We start from the raw sequence: 26,040 nt of genomic DNA, 5'->3' as shown, positions 1-26,040 counted from the left end.
TGAGAATGGGCGGCCACAGTGCTGCAGTGGTTAGCGTTGCTGCCTCACAGCAAGAGGTTCTCTGGTTCGATCCTTGGCTGGGGTGCCTTCTGTGCGGAGTCTGCATGTCCTCCCAGTGGTCGCGTGGGTTTCCACCGGGTGTTCCGGTTTCCTCCCACATCCCAAAGACATGCTGTAGGTGGATTGGACACTCTAAATTAGCCCTAGACATGAGTGCGTGCGTGTGTGTGCCTTCTGTGGAAGGTTGGGTGCCAGGCTGGCAACTCGACATCGTAAAACTCCACTGCCAATCATGAGCGGACAGGTGCTCCGCTGTGGCGACCCCTAAACGGGAAAAGCCGAAAGAAGAAGAAGGCTAGGCCAGAAATTATAGCCGAGTTCTGTGAGAAAGCAAGCTAGATCAAAAGGAATTAGGAGAAAATGCCGGTTTAACAATACGAATTGTGATTAGAAAGAATATTGAAAAAACTACCACCTAAGCTAAACAATACTTTATTTCTGGTATTTAAGTAGGTCTTTGAAAAAAACGCGGTGGTGGTGCTGCGGTAGCGTTATCGCCTCACAGTAAGACGCTCTGTGGTTTGATTCTCAGCTAGAGCGTCTTCTGCGTAAAGACATGCGTGAATGGGCGTACCTTCGTTGAATGTTGTGCGTCAGGGCTGGTAACTCGGCACGTAAAAATCAACTACCAATCATTAGCGGACCGGAGTTCCGCTGTGGCGACCCCTAATCGGGAAAAGCTGAAAGACACAACAACTTAAGTTGGTCTTTGTAGTTTGCCATGTTAGAATTTCCTTTATGAAGTTTCAGTGGTTGCTAAACTATTCTGGACTTAATAGATTATTGCCGTAACACAATTTTATGTATCGGCGACTTTATTATACACAAAAGTCAGGACAATACAACAAGCAATAGGAAGCAGTTGGAAAATTAGGCAAGTTTGAGAATGATTCACTTTTCGAACTTCTCAAGATGAACTTCTTGTCCTTTGTTTCTTCAACACATAACAAGTCAGTTCCTTAAGCAGCATCTTATTAAATTTAGAGCATATAATGGGGCGTAAACGTGGACAGAAGCTGCATCTGGGTTACATTTCCGCTTTCTCTTGCTTAGCATCACGCCCATAAATTTCGTCACTCCCACCCGTTTCTACACGAGCTTTACCGTTTTGTCGAAGGGCTTTAGTATATTGTGCAGTCTTGCATTTTTAAAGAATGAAAACTACCCCCCCCCCTCCCCGCTTTGTCCCATTTTTGCACTTGTGGTCAGGGTGTAACATTTAGCGTGACCATCATCTAAAGCAAGTGTGATGCTTAATTAATGTCTACAAATATGTGACACGCTGATATTATTAATTTAACTGTGTAGTTCAGTTCGCCTTGCACCAAACATCTTTCAGCTACTTAGACTAGAAAACTTGTAATTAGCAAAATAGTCATCTAATTTACATTAGCCCACAGATCCTTAGCAAAGTTCAAGTTTCAAGGCGATACTTGGAGCAATATCACGCATATATTACAACCCCTCCGACCCGATCAATTGAAAACTTATTTTTTATTTGTTTATTTACTCAATGCAAAAAGTTTCTTTATCCCCAACCCATGTAGGTGATGGAACCGCCCACCATTTTTATTAATGCAGTTGTTTGCTGTTGGTCTAGCCAATCAGCTATGTAGGTCCGAGGAGGCGGAGTCGGGCTGCTCATATTAATCAGTGTTAATGGTTTGTTCTCTACCCAAAGTTTGACCTACGGTTTCCACCTAGTTTGCTGTAGCTTGTTGCGTTCTGAAATGGCTACTCCGCTAACTGATCAGGAGAAAAGGAAGCAGATTAGTATTAGAGGGATTGTTGGAGTGGAAAATGTGGCTGAAATAAAAAAGGGTTTTAACAGGCATCTGCACTTCACACTGGTGAAAGACCGGAATGTGGCGACCCCGAGAGATTATTATTTTGCTCTGGCGCACACAGTCAGGGATCACCTAGTGGGCAGGTGGATCAGGACGCAGCAATACTACTATGAAAAAGATCCAAAGGTAATGTTTTACTTTCTCTGGGTTTCATATGGTTACTTGTAAATGCAACCACGCCCTGTGCCTTGTTGAGCCCTTTCATGTAACTGAGTTTATTGCAAAATCACCCCTCTTGCTAGGGGCATTACTAAGCTGAAGAGCGTTGCTTAACCAGCATTTGCTTTTTCTATGTGCCGCCCCCCCCCCCCCCCCGAAAAAAGAATGAGACTGTTTAGCATTACTCAACTTGACTTTGGTCATGTTTAAGAAGTTCCGTATAGAGATGAATTGTTGAGAAAGCTGTGAAAGACTGTGCAATATCGGCTTCATGTGGTTTTAAACTTTACTCTCCTACTTTATAAGTAACATTGAAAGCTTTTACATTTTGGCTTTCACCAAGTTGGTTTTAGGTTTACCTAAAAGTAAACAAACTCTTCTTACCTGTGTAGTTCCTTTACCAATTGGTAGAGATTACAAAGTTTAATTCTCACATTAGTGTGATTTGATTTTTTAATTGCTACAAAATAAGTGCTTGGCCTTCCAGGAGAGTCTGGTGCTGTATGTGTCTTAGAATAATTCTTACAGGTGGCTTGTTGGAGGCATGTGGGCATTATGCCCTAGTGATGTTATACAATGGACATGATGGTCTGTAGTGTGACCCCAAGAAGTAACTTGTGTAGTAGTTATAATAAGTCAAGGTGAATAGTGATGTGAGCAAGAAGAGGCAGATGTCCAAAAAATACAGAGGTAGGTGTCAGGATCTTGGACTTCAGAGGTGCTGTTGCCTCTTCTGTTGATGGATTGCTAAGGACTCTCCTGGAATGTGATATTTAAGACTGGCAAGTGAAATATGTAACAGTCGCAGATAGGTTTGACATATATAATGGTTAAGTCTTCACCTGAAAAGTACAAAGTACTGGCTTTGATATTCAAATGTACGTAATATGAATACGTTCTTGTGGTAGAGTAAAGGTGGTATAAAGATTTGCTTCATCACTGCACTCTTGTATAATGTTAGCCAGTGTTTTGCCAGGGGACTTGACCTGTGCTAATAGATGCTAGTGTGCATCTTTGCTCAGTTTGGCACTTCCAAAACGAGACTTTTGCTAGCCTTGCATGTTTCCTTCTGGTCACTGCTGAGAAATGTCCCAAGGTAAGGGAATTCTGGGATGGAAGCCCAATTGCTTCCAGAAGCAGGTCACCTGGCTTAGGTATGTAGCAGCGACTAGTTTTCAGTCCCTTTTTCTTAGATGAGACATTCTTCTGCTTCTTCTGAGTGATCTGCATGCATCTTTTTGTTTCAGCCAATGGCGTGTGCACTTCTTTGAGGCTCAAGACACCTGTGTTGTAGCTTCCATCGACTACAACACTTGATGCTCTAGTGAGTGAGTTTGGGCCCTAAAAATCCAGCTTGGCAAAGGCATCTTCACAAAAGTGCATTTAATGTAGATAATGGGTGGACAAACCAGTTGTGGCTAGTTGCTGGCCTACTGCTATGTATGCAGAGGGAGAACTCCTTTTGTAGTGCAGGTGAATTGGATTGAGATACCAGCCTGGATGCTAAAGAGTTAACCATGGGGAGGGAGTGGCTCTGAGGTTTTCTCTGACCCAGGGATTCTTTCTATTGGTTATCTCTTGGGGTGGTTGGGAGCAGGGTCCTAGTACCACACAATAGGAGTCTATGGTTTGGATATGCAGTTGGGACAACACATACTGGCCACCTTGTCATTTCATCCCATCAACTGTAGTTACCTTTCCTAATGGCTAGGTGGGCACTCATAGTTTATGCACATTACTAGTCGGCTCCTGTGACTTGACACTCATAATTGTTCAGGTGTTGCTCTGGTGGGGATGGTGCTCCCATATCTCTTGCTGTCTCAAAGTCCTGATGGCTGCTAGTTTCATAGTCTAGTCATGCTGTTTAACTGTAGTGAACTGATCCCTCTGACAGGAAGGGACTCTCTTTTAATAGTGGGTGTCCCCTCTACCCCATAATATGAGCAGATAAGGAGTTGGAATCTTATTGTAAGACATGTTTACCCCTCTAACATTGGCTTGCAGTACAAAGTTTGAGTGACGCTAGTTGTCTACACAAGTGTAGACCTGTCATTGCTTTGCAACTATATAGAAGCCCTTTTTCATTGAAGGGCTTTTCCTTGTGTGACACTGCCTGGATGTGTAATGTGTCTTTATGTCCCTGCATACATCAGTCCACATGCTTGGGCTGCTTTGGCCCTCTGTATATTTAACACTTAGTATACAGAATTTACTTTAAAGGGATGGGGGGGGAATGCACTTTAGGCCTGTGAAGTGTATATAGATAAATGGTGACAGTGGCTTGGACTGCACTTCATGCATTTTGTGTAGCTAGGGATTTAAATTCACCTTGGTGGTAATTTTGAGTTTTGTGATAGAGGGGTAAGTCTGACATTCTACAGAGTCAAAAGTTAACTAATTCATTTGCTACCAGTCTCCCTTTTTTTTATTTTTTTCTAAAAAAATCCTGGAGACAATACCCACTTATGTGCATTATCAAATGGAAGCATTTTGATGCCAAAAACCTAAGGCTGTATGGAGAGGCACTCTTGCTTTACCTGTTCAGCAAAACTGTAGTAAGCTTTAGGTAGTACTGTAGTCTTTCAAGTGTGCAGTGGTTACTGGTCTTAGTAAAGTGTTGTTGAAATCTGAATGTGGCACAGATGGAGGTCTCTGAAGTAAATGTTGTGAGTAGCTTAGAGCAGTGTCCTGATTTGTTCCTACAGTGATCTTTTTGCTGTGGTGTAACACTGTTCATCCAGATCTATTATAGTTGGTAACTTGTCAACCTTCACCCTCCTTGAGTGTCATATGTCGAAGAAGGTAGGTATTGAGGTGCACTTTGGGGTGGGGGTGGATTCTTTGCATGCTGCAAAAGCCTTATTAGCTGAGTGGTCTTGATGGTTTGGTCTTGTTGCAGGTTTGATGTTTTGGTCTTGTTGCAGGATGGATCAATTCTTTAGCATATGTATGTGGAAGTAATGAATATTCATCTTACATGATATGGGTAACTTAGAAATGTGTGTTTTTTTTTTTTTTTTTTTTTTTTTTTTGTGCACATCTAAGGGTAGCAATTTCTGCTTTAAATCAAGGAGACCGCTCACTGATGGAAGTAGTTGTTTTGAGTAGAACTTGTCAAGTTTGCTTTAACACTAAATGACTCTGGGTGGATGGCATCTCTAAATCCTGTATTTTTTTTTTCCTTCTCTCCAGAGAATCTACTACCTTTCCTTGGAGTTCTATATGGGCCGTACTTTACAAAACACTATGATTAATCTGGGACTGCAGAATGCTTGTGATGAAGCAATATACCAGGTAAGGGTCTTTCTCCCCAGAAGGAGCATCTTTGTTCACACCTTTTTAAGCCTAATCAGCTGATCCTAGAGTCCAGGCCTGTTCCCACTTCTCATGTTGTGGTGTACCTGCTGAATTGGTCAGCTACATCTTTGGAAGCTGTTAAGTCTTGTGCTGTAGTGTCTGCTGGATCTGCTTTCTTACAGAAACTGACTAGCGGACTTCTGTACAAAGCCATGTACTCTAGCTACTGTGCTAGAGGCTTCAGTAGGTACCGGTTTCAGATTACTGGGATATTAAAAGCTTCATATTTAATTTGTCATTTTATAGCTGTACCAAGGTTTCTGGGCTATCCATGTAATGGAAAGAATTGAGCCATGCTTGCCTGTCTTGAGAAGTGCATGCGGTGCTTGAAAGAGCAAGCTATGAACTAATTCTGGGTACTTAACGGGTCTAAACTTTACCTCCCCTAATGGAAGGTAGATGGATGGTTCCTGTCTAAGTGCGTAGGTTTCCTATCATTAGGCTCCGTCTACCTCTGCAGTTGCTGCTGCACTGTAGTTCCACAGGAGCTCTTGTGGTTGCATCACAGGTGTGAGGACCCTTTGTCCTCTAATCAGAAATCAGCCAAGCTCTGGTGTTGGCATACTGCTGAATTGTAAGCCCCTTATTGGAGCTATGCTTTTTCCCTCTTGGAGTTTCAGGGAAATGTGTCCTAGGTCTAGCAGCTGGGAGTGCACTTCAAACCAGGGAACGTGAAACTCCACCACTGTGTAACATAATACTGAAGCAGGCTGGTTGCCCTAGAATGTTTGCTTGGATGAATGGATAGCTGGATAGTAAAATGCCTGTACTGAAGAAATGCATTGAAAGGGTTTGTTTTTCCAAGCAAATATCAAACTTATTTTTTTTTTATTCAAAACTTTGAACATGTTAGCATCTCTGGCTAAAGTTGTTAGCAGTTGCTGTTTTTTGTCCTGCTTTTTCCACACCTTTGGAGGCACTGTTCAGTTCACAAACTGAAGGCTGTGCGCTCTGGGAAGATTGGTCCAAAATGTTCCTCTAATTCCTGTCTACACACGATCTGTCCTGTCCTCCACTACACATTTGTTATACTGGTTTGGCTCCTTAAAAGTGAAGTTTGAGTAGGTATGCGGGAATAATGGGGAAAATGCATGGCATTGTACCAGAATTCTGGAATATCACTTGGAAAAGGTCAGGGAAAATAAGTCTTGTGCTTGTGACTTTGAAGCATGATGGAGTGGTCTTCTGCTATACAGGAAATGGTGCTTCACCTTTATATTTTTGTGCTACAATAGAAACTGGTCACGCATGTTCTGCAGTTATAACAAATGCAAAGACATTTCTCATGCCTATTCATTACTCCAGGAGTTCTCTCAACTAAATGTCCTCTCCCTATGTTGGAGCATGTTTTGGTTCACAATATTTGCAATTGGTCAGCATAGTCATCTGTCTATTAATCCAGTTAATAGATCGGAAATGTTGGGCATAGTAGTGGATCTTGTGTTGTAACCATTTTGTATGGTGTGTATATATATATATATATATTTTTTTTTTACATAAGATAAGAGGAATTTTCTTGCCACAGTTTGGAGTTTTTAAAGGGAGTGTTTTTTTGTAGAATTAATGGAACATATTGGCTTGAAGGGACTTGCATGTGAGATTCACATTTCTGTTACAGATTTGTATGTTCCTAAAGAGGGTAGTCTGTACTAGTCTCCATAAGTGGAAGTGTACTGCTATGAAGATCTTATCTAGTACCCATTACTCCATCTTGTAGATTCCTTTCCATATGGGGAATTGTATTGGAGCTAGAGGGCTGTTCAGAAGACTTGGAATTTAATACGATGTCAAAACGCACTGTGCAGAAATTTAAGTTTATACAAATTTAAATATCTTGCTTGAAAGAGAAGAGATGCAAGTACATCACCCGAAATGTCTTTAGGAACAGGAAACTTGTTCTGTGACTAGATTGTGGCTCCCCCATTGAGGGAGCTTCACTTATTTTACAGCATTATTGGAATTTGGAAGCAGTGCATTATTGGAATTTGGAAGCAGTTTTCAAAACTTATGAATGCCATATAGGAGATCCATTTTTAGTATTTCAGATTTGGTATTTTTATGTACAGGATAATGTTTAAGGGTTGCTCGGATAGTAGATTGGAGTTCTATATTCACACACTTCCAGGCTGTGGGAAATTCACTGTAGTGTAGGAGTTGCCAGTGCCTTATTTAGGAAATGTCAAACTTCCCTGAAAGCACTCGTCAACTTGGTGGATGCTGACATTTTGTGCAGGTACTAAGACACAATTCAAGGTGGCTGAGAGCACCCTGGCTGTGCAAGGCTGCAATGCAACGGTAATCCCCCTGGACACAGCCATCAACTGACCCTGGGACCTACAGACCCACAAGTCTAACCAGCCTCACCTGCAAGATCATGGAAAGAATGGCTTTGAATTTCAGTGAGGACATGGGTGTCCTCAACACTTGACCCAACATAGCTTGGCTTGAAGGGTAGATCATGCTTATTAAACCCAGTAAAATTCTTTGAGAATGTTGCTGTATGGGTAGCCAACTATCTTGCCAACAGAACATTTGTCAAAATTGTAGACTCCACTGGTGATGGGTCTACTGTTGGGCATTTGTTCCAGAAGTCTGGCCCAAAGTAGATAGCCTTTGGCTCACCAAGTTTGCTGATTGCAAACTGGGAGCAATTGGTCCCCCAACGATATCCACCTATTAAAAGAAGAGCTAACATGATTGATGACAAAGCAATGGTCTAAAGCTAAATATAAAAAATGCATAATTTCCTTAACAAAATTCCCTACAAATTACAATATTGATAGCATCCCAACCCAGTGGTGTGGGACTTGGGAGGGGTAAACAGGTTTGATAGCAACACCACAGGAATCTGTTTACTTAGTGGTAAGGAAAGCCTTCTGTGTAGTGCACCTAAGGGCATAGCATCCAGGTAGAGCTATAACTCCACTGTACTCAAGCCTCATCAGGCCACTAAGAGTATAATGCACCCCTTTTGTATGTCCCTCACCAGACTCCTGCAGCAGCTGGAGACCTTGGATTTCTCACTAACAAAATAAAGGGACCATGACCTGCATAGACAGGCTGAAAGCCATGTCACTTTCTAATAGGCTGCAGAGAGGTGACTTTGCCTATAAGGCCAGGCACATTTCCAACCCTGCCCTAATGGAAATGCTGGACCACTGCAAGTCAAGTGGCATAGGTCACTTGCTCTAGAGATCTCAGATTTGCCACTGGGTTGGTGCCCATTTCCCTCGTGGGACAGGGCTAGCCAGTGACTGCTCTGTTAAGCTTTTTGTGAACTACCCAGAATAACTTTATATTAAGCTCACTAGACTAGCATCCTCCTATGAATGTCTAGTATCCTAGTGTTTGCTGTGGTGTAGTTGACAAGTCCAGTTTGTCTGCTCCCAAGCCTCATTTCAAACCCTTTTCAGCTATTCAAATTGGTAAGCTGTTAAAACTTTTGACAGCCTTTTACTTAACTCTCCTCTTCACTTTTCTCACTGCAAACACTTCGTAGCTACTAATTGCTGCTTATGGTAAGCAGTACCACAATGTCTTTACTACCCTCTAAGACCTTGTTTGCAGCCTGTAATCATAAGGCAGCAGTATGCTCCATTTTTTATCATTGCTTCAGAACTGAGGGCTTTTGCTCTGTGATGGCCTGCGCTTCACAGAGCAAATGTTTGGAAGGGGTGGCTACTGCTTGTCCATACCCTTCCATTGAAAGGAATAGTACCTGTTCTTGTAGCACTCTTAGTGTTTGGAAGTTCCACTTGTTACTAATTTAACTGTGCCCTCATTACCTCTCACCCCCCAAAAAAGTGGACACTGGTAGGCTAGATCTGGCACTTGGATGTAAAACCTTGCATCTCCCTAGGTATCCAATTTTGGGTTGGGGCTTAATCATGCCAAATCCAAACTGAGCTCAAGTTGACAAGTGGGTTTTCCCCCTTAAGCAGTTGGTTACTCCAAGCATATATGGCTTGAACAGGTATAAAATATGCTTTCTGTGTGTGTCTCCTTTACTCTAATACTGAAAATTCAGTTTTTTGAAGCTATAAAGCTGAAGTTTTAAAGCCACATAAACACAGAACCATGAAATTCAAAATCTCACACCAGATATTTTGAATTTCACACGTCTAATACGTGCACACACCATCCTCACAGCTCCTTAAGACTACAATGCTGGTCTTTGCATCTCTCAAAATGCATTCCTAGGCATAATTTTCACAAAATTGCATTCCTAGGCATAATTTTCACATTGGGGGGGGGGGGGTTTGTAGGTTGTACACCTCTGTTCTCCCACACTGGAGCAGTAGTCACAGAGCATTTGCCACTTGAATTTCAGCAGTTTAATTATTGACTTGGGGATTGGGTTACTGCAATCCTGGTATCAAATATGTAGGACATCTGTCTTGCAGGACTTGATATGAACTAAGTGACTTTATAGATATTTGCCATGGCTAAAGAGAGCCACTTGTGAAAACATCTTGACACTTGTGCCATCTTGGAAGCTAAAACGCATTGGCTTCAAATCTGGGATTGCTCTGACTTCCTGACATAGGCGGTATGAGGATTTCCCCACACAGTGTAGGGTGGTTAACAGCTTTCAAGAATTGCCTGCTTCTGCAGCCTTGACTGTACCAGTAGTTCCACAACATCCCCAACCCATGAAGTTCCTTGGAATGGGAATACTGTGCCACACTCCCCCTTTGCTAGTCATGCATTGCATTTGAAAGACATTTTGTACTTAAGATATGGAATTGGTGCCATAGCAATAGTCGGTGTTCCAGGGCAGGATGAGTCTCTTGGAAAATGTAAACATCGGAGATGTCTAGGATGGGTGGTATTGCCTGCATGTTTTGTGGACTGCCCATCACAATTCACATTGTGGATTTATCGGGTATTCTGCTGTTTCTGGCAATTATGCTGCCATACCAGTTCAGCACCATTTTATTTGTTGCCTGAGTTGTTGGACAACTTCACAAACTTGCTTGCAAACTTGTCTTGTGTGACATGACTTGTTCTGACTACATCACTGTCCTAAAACTCAGACACTGCCAAAATCTGGGTATAGCGCAACAAACTTGCAGATGACAAACCTCTTAAAGGTTCTATGGAATGTGTGACGAGAATGGAAAGCCTGTTCAATTATGAAAGGAATGGTGGTGGGAGGAGTCTAGGGTGGGGTACTCCTAACCAGTCTTGAGAGAATGCAGTCAAATGGGGATACTGGCATGCATAAGGGGTATCACCAATAGTTTACTCGAGATTCTTTATCCTGAAGAGCAGTGTTGGGATGTTTTGTTGCTCTTTGTATTAAGAGCTTCACCAGAAGCATTTGATTAGTTTTCCTGGAGGTTTCTAGGAATTCTTGCTATCAGATTAAGACGAAACATTATCTTGTTTCCTTGTATCAGTCTTAATTTGCTTGCTATGCTATTGACAAGTCAGTTAACCCAGATGGTGCTTTTGATTGGATCCTGAAAGATTCTTCTGCCTATTAGGTTTGTCAAATTGTAACAGTAAATCTGTAGTCTCTAGACCTAGTTAGACCTCAGTGCCCAATCCAGTTGCTTCAGTTTATTTTGGGGGGGGGGGGATATAAGATCATTGTGTTGGCAGTGCTGTATTATAGCGGTTTCCTCTTGCATGTGCAGGGACTCCCCCATTTACACACGGTAGATGCTTCTACTAGGCATGAAATATTTCAAATTGGTTATGACCAATGTCTTGAGGCATCTCTTATCAAAACTTCATATTAAAGTCAGTTGGCTGGGTTTTTCTGTAGCAGGCAGTTCAATCAGTCATAACTGTAAGATTGGACTTGCAAAATAATTCAGACTGGCCATGAATTTACTGCCAATAGTGTAGAAGGATATCTGCATAGCCATTGTAGAACATTTTGGGGTATGGCATCCGAACTTTTTTTTTTTTTTTTTTTTTTTATTGGTCCTAGGTGTGAGCCTGTGTGCCTTCCATGGAAGGTCTGGTGCTAGGCTGGCAACTATACACCATAACTCCACTGCCAGTTATGAGTGGACAGGTGATCTGTGGTGACCCCCAACTGGGAAAAGCCAAAAGAATTCTAGCAATTTTTTTTAAGAGAAATATTTGAAATTGGTCCTTTTGTTGGGTTATTTCTCCCATTTATTTTTGGCTTTGCCCCACCTATCTTTTGCTAAGGTTGATAGTCTAATGGAAACTTGAATTTGTGTAATGTGGGGAGGGCTGGGAAGAAAACAATACTAGAGCTGTGCTGTCAAGCAGGGCATAGTTTGAAATTGCCTAGAAACTTGTTTAATGTCAAAGGTTTGACACTGGCAGACCTTTGTACTACATTGAACATGTGTGAATTTCCATAAGTGCTAGTTTTAGGGAGAACTGAAGAGCTTTTTTTCTACTTGTGTTTTGATTTCCATTCCTACTTGCCACATGAATGCATCTGCTGAACTAAGCAGAGAAACTTCTCTCACAAAGACCTAATTAAGCAGCTTTGCCTTTTGAAAGACGAGTATCCCTTAGTTTGCTACTATTTCATGGTAATGTTATCAGGAAGTATCTAGACAAATCTCTAGGTACTTTATCCACGAATGTGGGATGCTTTTTTAATCTATCCATGCCATGCTTGGATTCTTCCACTACATTTCTGCATTATGGCTTCATTTAACAAGTGATCCTTATCCCTATTCTCGTTGTACTAGTTGTATTGCCACAATGGAATTTTCTAATTTTCAATTCCAGCCAATAGTTTATACATTGAAGTACTTGTTCTATACTTCTAGTATTGCTTAAAACGTTCACCAAGGTATCTAATCATACAGACTCTGCATCCTGTTGCCTGGGACTGAGGAATCAAACGGGGTTCTAATTGTGTACCCTCTTCTAACAACTACTAGTTTACCTCTAACACTGAACAAAAAGCTGAAGTATATTGGTGAGGGGAGTCTTCTACACAAGTTCTTTACTGCCTCACTGAACAGTAACTGTCCTAATGCAGGAAACTCTACTAAAACTTATTCCTGACACTTGTTAAAATGCAACTGTTAAACTGCTGTCTTCTCCCCATATTTAGATTTTTGGAAATGCTAGTTCTAGGTGTTCATAATTGGTCTGACCCTACAGTAACAAGTCCATAATCAGCTGGGGATTGTATGTACATAACTGTCTCCCATGCTCTTGCATTATGTATGTGAACTGTAATGCTTAGAATGTGGTGGCCCTGATTCAGCTCTAGACTTGTGCTGGCTGACCTTGGGACCAGGTTTGTCCGTGCCAGCTATTCATAAGCCTTGTAGGGCAGAGGTAAGTTTAAAACATTAAGCTGATTATACAGCTGGACTGTAAGTAAACATTTCCACTAAACATTATTGCTCTGTTTTAGCTGGGACTGGATATAGAAGAACTGGAAGAAGTGGAGGAAGATGCTGGTCTTGGTAATGGAGGCCTAGGAAGGCTTGCAGGTATGTAGAGTACGATGGCTGAAAAGCAGGTATGTGAATTTTGGTAATGGGCCCAATTTGTGACATGGTAATGCTTGCTCAGTATGTAAAAGCTGAATGGGGCAGATGCCTTTTCTCTTGAAGATCAGAACTTGTGTAGGGCTTATTAACTGAAATGCCAGTCTTATTAGAATGCAGCAAACTTGATATTTGTATAGTCAGAGTTCTAGTTTGTAAGCAACTGGAACTTGTCAGAATGCCACCTTCATATGAAGGTACTAGAAGTGCCTTGGGGCACTTGCACGTCTAGCCAGGAGATGAACCTCTGCACATGTTGCCCCTCTCAATGAGGGACAAAGGTGGAACCCCTGTGAAACTTGTAGTTTCCCCTTCAGCTCAAGGTTGTGCTTGAAGAGGGTCAGCAAGCTACTCTGATAGGTGTGGTAAGTCTATTCCAGAGACTGGGCAACATCTGAGATTTTTTCTCCAGCAGGTTTGATGCGTGTTAATTTTTTTAGGCCTTTCAGGCGCATAGTGCGTGAGGAGTTAGACTTGCAGATGTGGAGCATCTCTAGTAGGGCAGGGTTCAATATTGCACTGAGGTGATCAGTCTGTCCTACAAGACAATCTGAGAGTAGTGGTGATTTGAGCCTGTCTGGCTACGGCAGGTGTTGGGAGACTATGGACTCTGAGGCATTTCTGTGGCTTTTCCAGTTGGTGCAGGTGTTTTGGAGAAGCTCAATTATAGGCCTAATGAGTGAGTAGTAATCTCCTTTCTCTGGATGGAATCCTTTTGCTTATATGAACCAAGTAAAAGGCTTTACTGACCAATACTGCTAAATGTTGGTCAAATGTGAGTGCCAAGGTCTCTTGCCACAGGTTGTGTGCTTATGGTGGTTGCTGTAATCAGTAGAGGCCATATTTTCTGTCTTGTATCCTTACTGTGCTGAGATGCTGGGTTATGCCAAGTTGGTTTAGGATGATGCCTAAGAATCCTTTGTCCCTCATTGTGGTAAAGTGTTGGATTAAAGGTTGAGATTCGCTTTGTGTAGTACATGGGAGGACTCTCAATTACTGCAGTGATGAGATGCTAGATGCACGTAACCTAGACCTGGGTGGTACCTGATCAGTTAAAGTTTACAAGCTCCTTTCTGTCAAGATGCTCTGCTGGATATAGGCCTATTGCACATCAACTGTTTACATGAATTCCTATTTTCTGCTTACTTTAAAGCAGAGTAGCATTGCTTGCCATTAGTTTGGAATGCTTGCCTGATTTGCATTAGGTTTCCATTATTGGGTTTCCATTTACTTATTGTCAATGGCTACTGACTAGAGGGCAAGTAGTTTTGTCTGGTGATATGCTGATATGAAGATGCTGCATAGTATGTTAAGCTACACTTGTGTACAGTTTTGTCTTTGTCCATTGACCAGTTAATTGTTCATAGGTAGGCACTAGGCTACTGGCCCTAGGGCCTATGTAAGCCTAGCCAAAAAGGTACCCTGGCTTTTGACGCCCAAGAAGATTATTTTCCTGTGCCCCTGTTGAGCAGAGTCACAGAAGTGATCCCTGGGGTGAATTTCCCATCTCCCATCAAAGATTTTTAAGTGCTAATGCACTTTGTTTGATATAGATGGGTAGTTTTTTCCAGAGTATGGGAAGTCTCTTGGGACAGGAATCTATCCCCCCAGCACAGGAATCTATCCCCCCAGCATGTTCTGGTCTGGTAACAAGGTTGGGTGCCTAGAACATGTAGCTTGGAGGGCTTGGGATTTAGTGGACCATGTCCAACAGCTCTGGGTTTGACATGGCTTTGTATGTTAGTCAGAGATCACCTTTGAGTAGGTGATATGTGACGGAGTAAAGCTTGATTTGAGACTTGTCTGCATAGGGCATCTGTCTGAGGCTGGTAATCCTCTTTGTGAGGTATTTCTGTGGCCTTTCCAGTTGTAGATGTATTGTGAGGTACATACCAAAAGGGGCATTGTACTCTAATGGGTTGGGTCTGAGTGAGTAGAGGGGAAACTATTGCCTTTTTTCTGTAGGAGAACCCTCGTGTTGAGGTGTGCCACGTAGAAGGACTTCCTGACTACTGTGACTTATCAAAACAAAACTACTGTCCACCTGTCTCCCAAAGTCACATCACACTTTCTGTTAAGACTACTGCTTATGTGGTAGTTCATGGGTGCAGAGTTTTTACCAAAAGGGATGACCATGCACTTTTTGTCATTGACCGAAGCTCCAAAGGTGGTGTCTCCAGATTCATAGAGGATATACACACCTCCAGACTAGTAGCTCATGGTAATGCATCTGAGATGCTTCAGGTATAATGAACAGTGATCCAGGTCCTAGCCTGTTGTAGGTCCCCAACCATGTCCCTTTGTTAGTCCACATTTCTAAGCAAACACTCCTAGGAGACTTCAACTACCCCTCCAAATGGGAAAACTCTTCTAGCACCAGTACATTGGCCCAATGCTTCCTAAAATTCACAAATTCCAATGCCCTGGACTAGCTCATTCTGACCTCCACTAGAAGCAACATGCTTTACCTAGTTATTATTAACATGGGCAGCCATTGCTCTACACAGTCCATCCCTCCCTGGTCAGATCCAACTGTAAACTTCTCGTGGAAATCCACACACCACCACCACCCCCCCCCCTCCCTGCAAAGGTAATTATCTTGGAAAAACTTCTCCAAAGCTGACTCTGGACTCCTAAGAACAGCGGTGGTTAATGTCATGGCACACATGCCAATGGAAAATAGCTGCATGACTGAAGACTCTTACACCAATGCCTCGTACAAACATGTACGTAAATGCATGGAACTAGCCATACCCAACAGACGCAAGAAGCTCTCTAAAATCTGGTGGTCCCCAGCCAATAAAGTGTACAACAGAAGTGAGAAACTGTTGCAGAAAAAGGTGAAGTCCCAAGACTGGAAACTCCCTTATTAGCCTCCAAAAAGTTTGAGATCCCTCCTCAAATCCCCTAAACCAGCTATGAAGGCATAATCATGGCAAACACAATCAAAGCCTTCTATAGTTAAGAACCTCCATGGCAATACCCAGATTTGCTCTTGAGTTACTGCACAATGGTACCTCCTATACTGAGCCAACAGATTGCCAACATACTGGCTGACAGATTCAGTGCCAACTTTATACCCTCCAAAGGACCAATTACAATACTGTAAGAATGCCAGGCATCCAGCATTTACTGCAGCTTTGTCCAAGGCCAAGAATACAGCTTCCATGGGACCCAATAATATCCGTGGCCGTTCTACATGAACTACAAAGCTAACTTGCACCACATCCTGTGTGCCCTGTTGAGTCACAGCCTCTCCTCAGGCTTTGTCCCTACCAGATGGGCATACTGCTACAGTCATTCCTGTCGATATGGACCCTGGAAATTGGCGACTGCAGACCCTGGAAATTGGCGACTGCAGACCCTGGAAATTGGCCTGAATGTAGCATGGACCTGATTAATAATATATAGGAAGTCTCCAAACTCTGGACACCAGCTGTGTGAAAGGGAGATTGACTACTTCAGTCTGTCACCAGGACTGTGAAGTACCTCAATCTGGCAAAGGCCTTTACCATTCCTCACTTGCAAATTATTGATAACCTGCCAAACTAGGCACCCACCCCTGTATCACTAGGTGGGTTGCAAATTGGATCGTAGAACAGTGTGAAAAGTAGCAAGGCATCTAGTCAGAAGTCCAGCCCATAATGGCTGACCAAGCTTGCAGATGACTAAGCTGGGGGCCATTGACTCCCAAGTGATGCAGACATCCTACAGAATGGCCTCACCTGAGACCAGTGAACTGGTGTCAACCATGGCCTTAAGCTCAACTCAAATGGGTCATCCCCTTTGGTAAAAACTGTTCCCACTAACTTTTCACATCAATGGGAGCCCACTGAAGGTGTTGTCAACCTGCATCCCCAGATCTTACAGCAGCCTCTCCTTCAACCACCGCATTGCCACTGTGGTCAAAAGTCCTATGTGGCACATCTCATTACCAAGGGTTTTGCATCCAGGAGGAAAGAGGTCCTAGTCTCTCTACTCTTCCTCATTCTACAATCTGAGTATAATGCCCAATTTGGCATGTACCTCACTAGACACCTGCACCAGCTGGAGAGGCCACAGAAGTACCTCAAGAGGATTCTATGCATTAAACATATGTCCTACATGGACAGACTCTAAAGACTCCAGCTATTCTGTCTCCTTGCCTACTTGGAGGCTTTCTCTGCTGGACTTAAAGCCATGTTTGACCCAGCTCTGTTAGAAATGCTACATCTAAAAAAAAATCCCAATCCCTCCGCACCAAATGCTCAAGAGACCACTTCATTACCACAATCAACAGAACATGCTGGAAGGATAGGTTCCTCACCCAGACTGCCCATGCTCTGGAATAAACTTCCCATACATGTCAAGCAGAGCACTTCACTGTCCCTCTTCAAGAGAAATCTGAGTGGATGGGTAATAAAGTTCACCCTATGGCCTGCTCCAGTGGCTCTACTTTATAAAGGCACTGGGAACTTGGGTGGCACTATGCCAGGACACTTCTATGGGCTAGGCTTGTAATGGCTCCAGGGCCATTAGCCTAGTACACACGTATGAACCTATGAATGGGAAATGCTATTCCCCAGCCCCTGCAATGGGAAGATTTTTTTTTTTTTTGGGGGGGGGGGGCTGAATATTGTCAGTTGTAAGTGGTGTAATGTCTTAACTATTCTGTTATGTAATCCTACAGCCAGATATTACCAACTTTGGAAAACTTCTCAGCACAGATGTCTTCGGGCATTAACATTCTGCTACACAATGCACCCACATGTGGAGGTCCTCCACATACCCAAAAGAGATCCAAGATAAACACTCCACTCTCCTCCGCACATCTGTCTCACAGCCACATAAACCAAACTGTCATGGATTCCCTCACCAGGCTGTAAGAAGAAAGTCTGTTGGATGCAAGAATCCATCACATCACCCATGCACTCAAGTCTCTCACTTGAGTACTGCTATGACTCTGTCCATGTTGGTGTGCATAACTTGAGATGTACGTCTGTGGACTACATGGAAGAGACATGATGGAGCTTGCTGAATGTGTCCCAGGCAGGTATGTTCCTAGCCTTGAGCATCATTCTACTGTCACCCAGAATGATGCCTGAATACAAACAGAAAATGGATTAACTTTGGCTTGGTTTCTGGTGTCATTTCCAAGGGGATCCAGTACCTGATAGTTTGGGAAGACATGATTGACAAACCATGATGCTTTGTCGGAGATGGCCTGCATCAGATTTCATTGGGCTTCAGGATTCAACTTTCACCCTGATCCTGGATAACTATCCAACCATAGATTGGAAGAACTACTAGAGCCAAAACACACATGCCCAGGTTCCTTTAATCAATGCAAATGCCTTGAACCAGCTGGTTGATCACCCCACAAGAGGTGAAAATTTCTTTGCCTTGTTAACCAACATGAGTAACCACTGCAGCATAGTGTCATCCTCCCTGGTAAGATCCAACCACAACTTTGTCACAATCTCCTCTGACCACCCCCTAGATAGGGTCAAACTTCTCTAGCTGATTAGTCTCCTGAGGGAAGGTATAAACTGCTTCACAGCTCCTTCCCTGTCCATAGGAACTGGCACATGCCCAAACCTACACCAAAGAACTATACGAACACTTGTATAGTGGCATGGAATCGGGAATACCCAACAGGACCACTGTCCACCCTCAAGGAAGTGTCCACCTGGTGGACATCTGCAATAAATTCCTTTTAATAAAGGGAAAAACTATTGTCCAGGACCAAGAAGGAGCAGGTGCTCAATTAGGCAAGCCCTCCTTTGTCTGAACAAGCAAATAAGAGCACTAGTAAAATCCTCCAACTCAGACTTGAGTCAAAACTGGCCACATCTACTAAAGGCCAAGGCTTTCTTCACATGTCTGCAATGTCAAGTGAAGCACCCACATCTGCTCAGACCTGGTGGTTGACCACCTACACACACTACAGATATAGCCAATTTCCTGGCAGACAGGTTCAGTGAAAACTTCACCCCTTTTTTTCCTCCAATAAATCGGGACATCCCAGCACCTGCCCCCCCCCTCGTCTCTAGGGAGCAAGTAATCACTGGCCACTCAAAGGCAAAAAATACAGCCTCAATGGGACCAGAACCTCCCAGACTGCATCCTTCATGAACTTTAAGCAGCATTAGGCACCCTATTCAACCGACGCAAGAGTACTGGCTTTGTCCCAGCCAAGTGGAGGACTGGCACAGTCCACCCATTGTACAGCAAAAGTGGTGTCCACTGATCCATGAAGTTGTAGACCAATCAACCTAACTAGCCTGATCCTGCAAGGCCATGGAGTGGATTATGGACCTTGTTAACAAGGATATTGGCAACCTCCAAACATTTGATCCCACACAGTTTTGTTCCCTCAAGGGGGAGGCCTTGGCCTATTCAGTTGGGTCAGCATCATTGAGACCCTCAAAAGCCATGGATAAGGCAGACTATGCACACCTTGCCCTGGCAAAAGCTATTCCCCACTCTGGTGTAATAGTCTCTTAACTAGACATCAATATGTTACCATATGGGTAGCAAACTGGCTCACTGATGAAACCTACTTAGTCAAAATAGGGGAAGCCACCTCAGTCAACCTGTAACAAGTGGTGTACCCCAGGGATCAGTCTTGTATCCTTTGTTTAGGATACACTTTTTGAGATGCATGCCAAAACCAGTGGGCTATGGCTGACCATCTTTGCAGATGACTAAGCTGGGCATGGTCCGTTCCCCTAGTTATGTGGATATCCTTCAGGAGGGTCTCACCTGAACATATAACTGGTGCCAGAAACCTGGCACTCAAGAGTGCCAAAAAATGCAGCATCCCCTTTGGGAAGAGTGACATCCCCACAAATTATCACATTGCATGCATAGGACCTTAAGTTGAGGTCTCTGGCCCACCTCCATTAGTAAAGGTATCTCATCCAGGGACAGGGTCACTACATCCCTGTAGTCTTCCCTTATAAGAACCCTTGAATACAATGCCCCTTTTGGCATGTATCTCGCAACCATATGCTGCAGCTGGAAAGACCAGAGGTTAATCACCAGGAGAATCCAGGACTTAACACTTACTCTACACACAGGATAAAAGCCCTGTCCCCTCTATTCGTTCTACAAACTCTTTGGAGGTTACCTCCGACATGCAAAGCCATCTCAGACCCTGCCTTGGATGGGACTGCTGCATATCTGCAAGTTAAGCTCCACTCTAGTAACCTGCTTGTGACCTCATCCTAGTCTGACATCAATAGGACTTGGTGGACAGATTAGTGTCCCAGAGACTCCCCATTCTGTGGAAGACTCCCTCCATGTCTGGCAGAGTACCCCAATGCTTTTTTACACACAGCCTGGATTAGTGGATGAACAAAATACACCCCTGGGATTCTACCTGTCTGTTGGACAGGGGTGTCTGGTGCTGACTTGTTGGAGCATAAGCTAAATTCTTGGCTAGGCTTGTAAGGGCCTCTGGGCCAGTGGCCTAGTAACTTCTATAGCTGTGCAATCTCTGCCAGCTCACTGCCAGAAATCGCTAGTTCGGTTAGAAATTGCAGAAAACTAAAATTCCACCTTTTTACTCTTCCAGTGTAGAGTATGTGGTTTGGATTTTTCAGTTTTCTATTGTGACCTTGAGCCGATCACTTAATCAGGCAGTGCTTTGCAGCAACTGAGGGAGTTTGGGCTAGAGACTTCTTTTTCTGTGTATTTAACAAAATGTTTATAGTTGGGGTGGGGGGTGAGAACTACAGACTATCCTAGTTGCAAACATTAACATCACAAACCATACTGACACTTCAGTTGCAACCATTGTACATCACTAGCTACCCAATAGTTTTCACTCCAATATTACATGGCTATTGAGTCCTGCCTTCTTTTAAACCTCATTCCTTCCCACAAATACTTTTTTTTCTCTTTGTATAGTTTCCTTTTACCTGTTTTTAAAATCTAAATTCCAATTTTATCACACTATATATACACTATTAATATTGCTGGTTTAGATTTTGCTTTCCATTTTCTAGTAATTGCTTTTTGGCAGCCACTGACAAAACCTTGCCATGTTTAGGAAATTCCAGTTCTGCATCATAGCTCAAAAATAGTCTCATCACACCAATCTGCCCACTCAACATTTCTGACTATCCTGCAGGGAATCCTGAAGTCCACCAACTTGCTGCACTCCAAGAAAATGTTCCCACTTACACAATTTTTTTTGTGTGGCTTTTTTACCTCTAGTAAAGTTCTCAAGTTTCACGCAGGATGTATAAATATCTAAATGTAAAGATTTCCAAGCAAAAACCTAAACCGTCTAGATTCTTTGCATATTAAGACATACATGTATCGTATCTTTGAATTGCTTATCCAACCAGCTCTACCACTGCTGTCTTCATTTAGAACCCCCTATTCCTTCCTTGTTAGAGAGGGCAGTCTCAAACCTGCAGTCAAAAATTGGCATCTTCCCATTCTGTTCCCTCCTATTTGCGCTCTCACTACCTTGGTTCCATTGCCAGTGTTCTCCAATAAATTCCAGCCCTTCTTGCCCATGTCTCCCCTTATTGCAGTCATCTTATCTGCAGATCTCTCAATTCCCGTTGTCTTACTTCTTAATGCTTTCTGCTACTTTTAAGGAGTAATCAGGTTATAGAAGGCCTGCACCCAAAATCCCGGTCTCCTTGTTTCTTGCTTACCTGTTTCATCCTTTTCCACTTTTATACATAGCACAAGGGGAAAACTAATTTGGAGCCTTAACTTGGCTCTAAAATACACCTCCAAATTGGGTAATCCAATCCACTTTCTACTGGAAGAACCAGTTTATCCCACTTGACTCTTGTATTCCCGTCCCAGATGAAGTCCTTCAGTTCTGTATTAATTGCTATCCATAACTTCTGTCTTCACTGTAAGTCTAGTGACAAACGTGGACTGCTTGTATCTTTATCAGTATAAACAAAGCTTCAATTTTCTCAGTTTTTGTATGATCTTTTGTTTGGTCTCTTCCACATACCCTTGGCTGCCACACCAGAATCACTTTTTTAATCCATATTCCCAAGTACTTGTTATCCTGTCCCCTAAATAAGGATATTGCTGAACCAGTTCTTCTGTGGGTACATAATTTACTGCTATTGCTTTTGTTTTTTAGCTTCAATTTTGTGTCCTAAAAAGATTTAACTGCCTCAATGTTACATAACACTAATGTCTTTCTGGTCCTTTAAGTCCCTTGAGAGTAATGCAAATAATGAAGGGGAAAGGACACTGGTTATGCCCTTATCCTTTCATCCCTTTTAAGTAGATATCACCACTACCACAGTACTTTCTGTTCTTCATTTTGTTGGCTATGGTGGCTGTGGGTTTCAGTAAGTGTCAGAAATTCCTAGGTTTTCACTGCATGTTAATTTCTGTAAGTTTTCTTGGTCCTAACTGCATTATTGATGTACAAAACCTTTGTCTCTTCCTACTCCATTCCATTTTCAGCAAATTTCCACAGGCAATTTGTATTGGTGAGGCTGTTTTGTGTACATCTACGCTTGTGTCCTTGGCAGACTAGTAAACTGCAGAACCGGCAAAGTGTATTGTAAAATGGTGTAGCTACTTTAGTGGGTGGTCAAACTAAACCTCTAACAGTAAGCATTACTAATGTCCCCTGGCAAACTCCATATTTGACAAAACTGTTTGGCATTGCCTGTGTTCATGTGTTCATTCTGGTTACCAATGAGGCAAGTACAAATGGCTGTCAAAGATACTCCATTAACAGACTGTTAAACCTGTGCATTTTTCCTTTTCATAGTGGTAGCACAGCAGAAATTAGTGTGTGCTTTTCCCAACCGCAGTCTTGGGCAGCATGGTGTGGTGATGTACTTGTTCTGCCATTTTTTACCAGGGCTGCACCAGAATTGCTGCTGCATCTTTTATATACTTCAGCCAGATCTCGTCTGCTGTTTGTGCTTTTTGTTGCCATTGGTCATAATGGCAATTGTTCTTGCATAGCATGTTACCATAATTACATAATGCATGAATGCCACAATTGAGGACCTTTGGGTTAAACTAATAAAATGCAATGTTTTTGTCCATCGGTTTTTCACTTTGGCAGTTGGGACATACTTTGCTTAGCTGTACTGTGTGCTGGATTGTGTAGTGGCTATAGAGCTGAAAATGAAGTGGTCCTATTTACTGTTTCAGTAGCACAAGAATTCTGACTGAAGTGGAAATAGGACTGCATGTTTCTATTTTAAGTGAGCCAGGAACTTCAACCCCATCCTTTTTTACTGGGGAAAATTACCCTTTCCAGTGGGTACCCTTGGAGGCTTCATGGTTTCATTCAAACTTATGAAAATGTGCTAGGCTTTTTCATAGATGCAGGATCTTAAACATTGTATTTACTGCACTGATTTATATGCATTAGTGAGTCTTATGCCAAATAGTCTTGGTGGTTGCCCTGTACAGTACAGATACTTTTTAAAGGAAAAAGTTGCCTAACTGCAGTGTGCACAAGCGCATGCATGGGTTTCTGAATGCAACCTATATAAACTTCTGATTTTGCTTTTCTTTAATGAAAAAGCACCCAATACATTTTCTGTGTAGACTTAAATGCTCATATAATCTAACTGTATGACTGAAGTCTATATAGTCGCATCTGTGCACCTGAATCTTCATAAAGCAGAAGACCTCTATCTATGCACCTAATTGAGGTTGCCTCGTGAGACTCCTGCAGAGCAGTCCTGATTTCAGCAGTTCTGTTATGTAATATGTTGATACTTTGCAAGAGTTACAAGAAAATGTTCTGATTTATTGTGTAAATGTTCAACTCTCTCTAATTAATTTTAGACTAAAAGTAGTATAAACATTTAAGTCTTGACATTTCAGTACTGTGGTGTCTAAATTTGTCCAAGCTGACAACTGCCATTTATCTCTCCACTGCTTTGTTCTGCTGTGAAAGGCCTAGCTACATTGGAAAAAAAAAAATACTGCAGCTTCCAATCTGCAATAAAGTTGATCTAAGGTTTTATACTACTCTAAAGAAATCAGTAGTACCTGGCAGGGTAAACTGCAGAGCAATGTGTCTACCTGCATGACATACTAGAGATCTGCAAAGTATGAGAGACATTTATCTTGTGGTTGAGCTTTCCTTGTGATACCAAGGCAAAGAAATTGAGGTTCTGCTACCTATATAATACTGGAACCATAGTGCGAGGGGGAGAAACCTAAAGGTAAAGTTAAACTGTAGGAGAAGATGTTGGTCTTTAAAATAAATATTTGCTCTAGTTAGTTTTAAACCCTAGCATTCCTTTACTGCCCCACATACTTGGCTAGTAAATGGGGCCTATACACAGGAAAATGCTTCCCCCAATGTCCCTTGAAGTAATTTGGCACATTTTAGTAATCTTAAAAACATGGCCTAAAGTCTTTACCATTTAGAGCCTAACGGCTTATGTCCTGTGAACAGAAGTTGTCTACAAATGATACCCTTTGCAATTAAAGTAGGCCGTGTAACCCAAAACCTGCTTTGCAGGGAAGATGCACTGTTTTTCAGAAAGAAGGTCTTGATAGTACCTCTGACTCTAAAGATCCGTCGGGATTTGGTAGATGAACCCCTTTGGGTAATGCAGGAAAGTGCTCCTTCATGGCTCTTGGATCTTTCCCCAGTATGAGGAATGCTCAGGATGTTTACTACCTTTCCCAAAAAATGCCTCCAATTACACATCTGAGTAAAATGGCTTTGTAGTGTGGAGCCATGAACTTGGTAACTGTAGAGGCTGTAGCCTTTACTATAGGCTTTCAAGGTTAAAGTAAATTTCTTGATGGGGCAAGATTATATGGCCAATCTCCTGTCCATTTGAGGAGAGGTTATGGTTTGCAGTCCAGGAGCCTTACTAGAGACCAGAAGACTAGGTGTTGGAGGTCTGCCTCGTGTCTAGATTTTTTTTGCTTCATTTTTTGGCATGTCCCACCAAGCTCTGGGCTTCTGAAAAATCCCTGCAGATTAGTCATCCACACAACCTGTTCTAAATCTATCCCTATTTTGGGGCATTTTTAGCACATCTTTTGCTTTGCCCATATTTTGTGGTAGGAAATCCCCCCCCCCCCCCAATACCCTTGCTTTGCCCATATTTTGTGGTAGGAAATCCCCCCCCCCAATACCCCCATCAAGTGTGTAATGTGTGGAGGAAACAGCCATGCCTTATGCAGTGTATATCTGATGTGCAAGAGTGGCCTGGGGGTTGGAATACTAATGGAGTAGTGGGTGGCCATCCAGTGCAGTCACTTCCCTTTTTCTGTGTCTAAACTGTTTTTTGTTCACAGAATGGCTAAGAAACCCAATGTAAGACTGTCGCACATTGGCATGTGTTTTAATGAAGTTTTGTCAGATGTTTAAAGCCATGTACTTGGCACACCTATATGGGTAAAGCTGGTTTGTATTGGCAGATCAAGGTCTAGTTTAGTTACATAACTAAATCTTGATACCTGGCTCTGAGCTGTTGTGGGGGTTTCCAATCTTGGCAAAGACATTTCAGAATGTGTGAATAAGCTGCCCACTCACTTGCTGTTGGTTGCATTAACTTTTTTTTACTGTTCCTTGAAGCTTCAATGCCCGACCTAAAATGTTTACTTTCATGCAAAACTGGTCAAAACTAACTCCCCTTTCATAGTGTTTACACTTGCCATATGTAAACTTGACTACCCCTTAAATGTGCAACACTAATTTAGGCATGGAGGGTGACACTCTTAACACCCCCTCCCTTTCAAAATGGTGTATTCCTTCAAATCAGCAGGTTATAGAATGAGGCAGCGTATTTGTGTTAAGGTCATGGTTAGCCTTTTGTATCATAGTTCTGGTCTGTTCTCCATTTTTATGCACTTTAAAAATAGCTGTATTGTGCTTTCATGCAGTGTTCAGAATCTAAATCTTCAGTGGGGAAGATGCCCCCCACCCCCCCACCCCCCCTTGGAACACTCCTTTTCACTCCAGTTCAACTACTGATCTGAACAAAGGCCTGGCCATCTGTTTAGGCTGCAACTAAAGGAAACTAAACTGGAGAACCCAGGGCTGCAGTCATGACCTTGCAATGAAGGCTGTGGAGAAATGTAGCACTTAATTGTGATTGGTCACGCAACTGCACCACCCCTCCTGTTTTGTGCAACACTTGCATCAAGTT

At 42.6% G+C, this 26,040-nt stretch overlaps 1 protein-coding gene across 1 annotated transcript in view; it reads left to right on the top strand.

Moving 5' to 3' along the window:
* Window positions 1-1,712: 1,712 nt before the first annotated feature.
* Window positions 1,713-26,040, top strand: part of PYGL (glycogen phosphorylase L) — a 292,076-nt gene continuing 267,748 nt past the window's right edge. Inside the window, exons 1-3 of the mRNA XM_044074307.1 lie at window positions 1,713-2,033; window positions 5,259-5,360; window positions 12,790-12,868. Of these exons, the coding sequence (XP_043930242.1) occupies window positions 1,791-2,033; window positions 5,259-5,360; window positions 12,790-12,868 (424 nt within the window). The 5' untranslated portion in view covers window positions 1,713-1,790. The remainder of the gene's footprint in view (window positions 2,034-5,258; window positions 5,361-12,789; window positions 12,869-26,040) is intronic.

This window comes from Protopterus annectens, chromosome 6.part0, assembly GCF_019279795.1.
Source record: "Protopterus annectens isolate FY-2018-M chromosome 6.part0, PAN1.0, whole genome shotgun sequence".
NCBI classification, from domain to species: Eukaryota; Metazoa; Chordata; order Ceratodontiformes; family Protopteridae; genus Protopterus; species Protopterus annectens.
This window is presented reverse-complemented; position numbering and strand designations above follow the sequence as displayed.